The sequence below is a fragment of the Centruroides vittatus genome, unplaced genomic scaffold (genome assembly GCF_030686945.1).
Source record: "Centruroides vittatus isolate TY-2023 unplaced genomic scaffold, ASM3068694v2 contig_955, whole genome shotgun sequence".
Lineage (NCBI taxonomy): Eukaryota > Metazoa > Arthropoda > Arachnida > Scorpiones > Buthidae > Centruroides > Centruroides vittatus.
In genome coordinates, this window is record NW_027122634.1 from 2,442,620 (window position 1) to 2,449,155 (window position 6,536).

At 38.4% G+C, this 6,536-nt stretch overlaps 1 protein-coding gene across 1 annotated transcript; it reads left to right on the forward strand.

The window, feature by feature from the left end:
* The first annotated feature begins 4,123 nt into the window (after positions 1-4,123).
* LOC136985167 (uncharacterized) lies at positions 4,124-6,109 on the forward strand. Its single transcript, XM_067282375.1, has one exon. The coding sequence runs from the start codon at positions 4,124-4,126 to the stop codon at positions 6,107-6,109; it is 1,986 nt and encodes a 661-aa protein (XP_067138476.1).
* The last annotated feature ends 427 nt before the right edge of the window (positions 6,110-6,536 follow it).

The window sequence follows — 6,536 nt, forward strand, 5'->3', positions numbered from 1 at the left end:
AATATAATGCCTGTTTTCAAATGACTTCCTTTGGTGGAAAACAAATAAAAGAAGGCGGTTTTTCACCAACTTTTAAAGTTCAAGGACAAGTCTATCATTTAATTGGAAGTATATTACCGGAACCTGGGCAGGATGCACAGTTTCTGCAAATTTATTTCGTCGGTGAAGATGATAGAGAAGCTAATATTCGATGTTCTAAATTTCCTGATTTGAGACCAAATTTAATCAAACAATTGCAGCTTATGTTACATGAGGTGAACCCATACATAAAAGATCTAAAAACAGCCATTGATAAAATATCGCCTTCAGAGTCATTCAAGGTCGTAATACATGCAGATAAAAAACCACAAAGAGAACACAGAGGCAGATTTAATGCACCAACGGCAAATGAAGTGGCTGTTGTATTGGTAGATCAGCATTTTGACCGAAGAGACATTATTCTCGAAAGCCGAAGTAACTCACTTCAGCGTATCAGTGAGATACATCCAGCTTATGACGCGCTGCAATACCCGTTGATGTTTTGCTGGGGGGATGATGGCTATTCAATCAACATACCACAATGCGATCCCACAACTAAGTTGCCCTTGAAAAAAACAGTCTCTGCTGTAAGTTTTTATTCATACAGAATAATGATCAGAAAAGGAGAAGATAACTTTTTGGTTAAATATCGCGCTCTTTTTAGTCAATATTTGGTAGATGAATACGCAAAAATAGAAACTGAAAGACTAAACTACATAAAAAACAATCAAGCCAAATTGCGCGCAGATAATTATATTCATTTAAAAGATGCAATTGGACGGCAAGATACTGAAGCAAATCAGCTGGGACAAATGGTAGTACTTCCATCATCTTTTACTGGTGGACCAAGATACATGCACGAAAAAACGCAAGACGCCATGACCTATGTTAGACATTACGGTCGTCCCGACCTTTTTATTACTTTTACATGTAACCCACGCTGGAGTGACATAAATGAGCACTTACTTTCAGGACAAAAATCTCATGATCGATACGATATTATTTCGCGTGTCTTTCGATTAAAGGTAAAAAAGGTCATGGATTTGTTGATAAAAGGAAAAATATTCGGTGAAGTGAGATGCTATATGTATTCGACGGAATGGCAAAAGCGAGGTCTTCCGCATATTCATATACTTTTATGGCTTCAACATCGCATCACTCCGGATCAAATTGACAATATTATTTGTGCTGAAATACCTAACCCCGATCGTGATCCTGAGCTTTACGAAATTGTTAAAAGTAATATGATACATGGCCCCTGTGGAAGTTTAAACCGAAATTCTCCATGCATGAAAGATAATTCGTGCAGCAAACGTTATCCTAAGGCTCTTATTAAGGAAACTCAAACCGGTGATGATGGTTATCCGCAGTACAGGAGACGTTCTCTGGATGACGGTGGATTCTCTGTCAATATCAAGGGTGTTACAATAGATAATCGTTGGGTGGTTCCTTATAATCCAGTGCTATTAAGAACATGTAACGCTCACGTGAACGTAGAGTATTGCCATTCAGTGAAGTCAATCAAATACGTTTGCAAATATGTTAATAAAGGGTCAGATCAGGCTACGTTTACTTTAGAGAACGGGAAGGATGGGAAGGATGAAGTTACAACCTACGCAAGTGGTCGATATATAAGTTCAGCTGAAGCAGTTTGGCGAATCCTTGAATTCCCAATACATGAGCGTTTTCCACCTGTAGTGCACCTTGCTGTCCATTTTCTAAATGGACAGAGAATTTATTTTAATGAGCAGAACTTGTGCGACAAATTGAGTAGTCCTCCTACAACTACACTCCTCTCCTTTTTCGATCTGTGTAACGTGGATGACTTTGCAAAAACATTGCTATACTCGGAAGTCCCTGTGTATTACGTTTGGAACAAGCGATCGTTTCAGAGAAGGAAGAGAGGAGTGAATGTTGAAGGATGGTCAGGGGTCAAAAAAGAATACGTTCTAGGTAGGGTTTATACTGTTCATCCAAACAATACAGAATGCTACCACCTTCGAATGCTTCTACATGAGATCAGAGGCCCAATTTCATTTGAAGCGTTGAAAACTGTAGATGGTCACTTACATCCCACTTTCCAATCCGCGTGCAAGGCTCTAGGTCTACTCGAAGATGATCGGCATTTGGATTCAGCTCTTGAAGAGGCAGCACTTTGTCAAACACCGCATATGATTCGAGAGCTTTTTGCTATCATTTTATTGTTCTGCCAGGTTTCCGACCCCTTATGTCTTTGGGAAAAATACAAAGAATACCTTTCTGAAGACTTTAAAAAACAACTGGAAAGGCAAGGTGACGTGGATGTAGAGCACTCATCGGACCTGATATTTAACAAATGCCTGTCGGTATTAGAGGATGCCGTATTATCATTAGGCGGCCGTCCTCTTAAAGAGTATGGATTACCTCAGCCAATAACATCAATACATTTTGAAAATAGAGAGTACGTGAAGGAGACCAGTTACGATACAGTGGCCTTAGAAGACGCAGTAAGAAAAAATGAAGCATCCTTGAATGACGAGCAACAGGAAGTTTACAATAAAATTATCACAAGTGTAGATGCAAATGACGGTCGAATATTCTTCTTAGACGCTCCAGGTGGAACTGGTAAAACCTTCCTTATTAATTTACTTTTGGCGAAAGTAAGAAGTACTCACGGCATTGCCCTGGCTGTGGCGTCGTCCGGCATAGCTGCTACATTACTCGAAGGTGGTCGAACTGCTCATGCTACTTTTAAGTTACCACTCAATTTAATCACTGCCGAGACTCCCATTTGCAACATCTCCAAACAAAGTAATTTTGCTGAAGTTTTAAAGAGTACAAAAATAATCGTGTGGGACGAAATAACGATGGCTCATAAAGGTGGTATTGAAGCCTTAAACAGATCACTAAGGGATATAAGGGGTAATACAAAATTAATGGGTGGCGTAACAGTTTTGCTGGCCGGAGACTTTCGGCAGACTCTACCAGTCGTGCCAAAAGGAACCAGAGCTGACGAAGTAAAGTCATGCATTAAGAAATCTAATTTGTGGCCCCAGGTTAATATTCTTAAGCTCTCTAAAAATATGAGAGCACATTTGGGCGGGGATGAGTCTGCTGGTAGATTTTCAGATCTCCTTTTTAAAATCGGTAATGGTGATTTTCCATCGTTTGATGGAATGATAACCATCCCGGAAGAATTGTGCACAGTTGTTACTACGGTTCAAGAATTGCTGTCTAAAGTTTATCCAGACATTATTCATATACATGACAAGCCTATTGAATGGTTATGTGAGCGTGCCATACTTACTCCAAAGAACGATCAAGCAGCAGCTATCAACGATATCCTGCTCATGTCGTTTGAGGGCGAAGAAAAGGTCTATACTTCGATTGATACTGTGGTTAATACAGATGACGCTACTAATTACCCTGTAGAATTTTTAAATTCATTGAAACCGCCAGGTTTGCCTTATCATAAGCTTATTCTGCGTGTGGGCACTCCAATTATGTTGTTGCGAAATTTAAAACCACCAAAACTTTGTAACGGTACGAGACTGCAAGTGAAAGCGTTACATCGCAATATAGTGGAAGCCACTATATTAACTGGGTGTGCGAAAGGGGAAACTGTATTTATACCACGAATCCCATTAATACCTAATGATATCCCGTTCGAATTTAAACGATTACAGTTTCCCCTAAAAGTCTGCTTTGCCATGACAATAAACAAGTCTCAGGGGCAAACTCTCAAATTTGCGGGTATTGACTTGAGAGAACATTGCTTCTCTCATGGACAGTTTTATGTTGCTTGCTCACGAGTGAGTTCACCCAATAGCTTGATAGTTTTAGCGCCTAATGACAGATTAGTTAAGAATATTGTGTACAAAGAAGTTTTGTAGGCCCTAATTTTTTACACATGCTAAACAAAAGTAAAGCCGCAAAAACTATACCTAATTAATAATAATACTTCTTAACGCGAGCGAAGCCGCGGGCAAAAGCTAGTATAAGGTATAAAACTCTAAATAAAATTATTCAACTAGAGAATCAAATAAATGTACAAGACCGCAGTGTGCTTGTGGATATCAACGCGGGTGTTACCAAATTAACGGACAAACTACAACATAAATTAAGAATGAAGTATAAGAAAAAATTTAGTTGGTTATGTGCCAAGCAAATAAAGAAGATTACAAAGGAAAAGCCAGTTCCGTATATATTATGGCACCAGATATCGATTCCACCGGATATTAAAAGCGTACTAGAAAAAGGCCCCAACTATGCCCTGGACAATACCAAAGACTGGAAAAACACCATGGCAGAAATTGAAAGAGGAATCAGAGGCATGGAAGAAGGGAACAAAGACTATTTTCGTTGGAAAACAACCCTTAAGAGCATGAACCAAAGACCAAGGCAAACAGAAGTGAAACAAATTAAGCGCACGAAACGGTGGTTGGCCGACAACAACTTAATATTGACACGAGCAGACAAAAGCAAACATTTAGTAATAATGGATAAGCGACATTATGTCAACACACTGGAAGAATATATAAGAAATACAGAATGCGAAAGGGTGGATCAAAATATAATTGATAACCTAGACAGGAAGGTCAAAAAATTACAGAAATCACCAATCACCAAAATACTTCCATTTCTCAAAGGAACAAGTGTAACAGGCCCAAGTGTACCGAGACTCTTCGGATTCGCTAAAACGCATAAAGATAAAAAGCAGATTAGACCAGTGGTTGAAAAGCACAAAGGACCAACTTACAAACTAGAAAAGAACCTACATAGATATTTGTCCGAGCACATTGAGAATAACCAATATGTCACAAAGAACCCGTTGAACGTGGTTAACGATCTCCAAAACATATCTTTAGTAGAAGAAGAAATTGCTTCAGTTATGGATTTCGAAAATCTATATCCATCAATTAAACTGGATGCATGTTTTCAAGCTTTGGTGGACACCCTCAGCACGTTAGACCCAAGGGTAACAGCCTACCCCGAAGACATGAAACTACTGGCTGACCTAATATGTTACCATTCAGTGTTCGCTTTCGATGGCAAGATTTATAAGCAAAAGAAAGGTGTGCCCATGGGCAGCCCAATGTCTGGGCTACTTTGTGAATTGGTGATACGTAAGTTGGAGCAAACTACTATTAGAACATTTAAAGATGATATCGTTTTATACAAACGATACGTCGACGACATACTAATTGTATGGAAAAAAGACGAAAAGATACAACATTTTTTGAATGCGATGAATTCGAATAACCATGGCCTGATGCTAAAACTGGAACAGCTCAGCACAACAGAAGTACATTTTTTGGATATCAGTGTTACATTTAAAGAAGGTTCCTTATCTACGAAAGTATATATCAAACCCACGCATGACCCACTATACATTCCCTCCACATCAAACGATCCGCCCACTTACAAACTATCGGCGTTTAGGGCCATTATTAGAAGAGCATTTGCCTATTGCTCCAACGTGTATGACAGAATACAAGAGTTGAATAGAATTAGAACCATTGCAACAACCCTAGGATTTAAAAAGTCAATAGTCGAAAACCTAATAAACTCTTACATAACACCTAATAAAAAGAAACCGAAAGGGAATGCAAACGGGGAAATAACTAAATTCACGTACAGAGAAGGATTGTCCACGATAATGAAGGAAATAGCCAAATGTAAGAATGCAAAGCTGATTTATAAGCGCGCACCCACCATCTACAGTGCCCTCAGGAACGACAAAGATAGCACAAAAGCGGATGAATGCTCTGGGGTCTATAAAATCCCATACGAAAATGATCAATTGGACCTGAATAAAGAATACATAGGAGTCACTAACAGAGGCTTAAACAAAAGACTAAAAGAACATATGTATGACATCAGTAAAGGGCACTGCACTACCACCTTATCAAAAATGGCACAAACTGAGGGATCAGTAATTAATTGGAATGAAGCCAAAGTTATCCAACAAGTACGCTCACCATCGTTAGCATTAACCATGGAAAAATTTGAAATATACAAATCAGGGACAACAGGTAGATGTTTGAACTATAAAGACGCAACGAATTTGCCAACTGCGTGGAAATTCATGATTGACAAACACCCCATTTAATCAAGCATACAGCATATCCTCATCCCGTATAAAAATATAGATATATATTATGTTAGTTTACGTCCCTTAAATTATTATTTAGCGGATCAATATGTTTATTTAATCAATTTTATTAATGTTTTTATTATTGTTTATATTTTATATTTTACATGGAATGTTCCAACGGTTTTTTAAAAATTTTGAAATATCGTGCGCATATATATTCGAACCTGCACGAGATAACATTCCAGAAGTAAGAAATTGCTTGAAGATGACCTGTGGAGCAGGTGGAAAACGTTTGCATAATTAAATTAATAATTTCTCAGAGGTATAAGGTGTCTGAGTAGTAATATAAAATATCTGTATAATATATAGGTAATGGTAAAATCTATATACTGTAGAGAGTCGTTTATCCGAACCCCGGTTATCCGAACGCTTTCCAGTCGGA

What these genes read in the sequence shown, in the direction of transcription:
- LOC136985167 (XM_067282375.1), top strand. Translation starts at nt 4,124, where the DNA reads ATGAAGTATAAGAAAAAATTTAGTTGGTTATGTGCCAAGCAAATAAAG.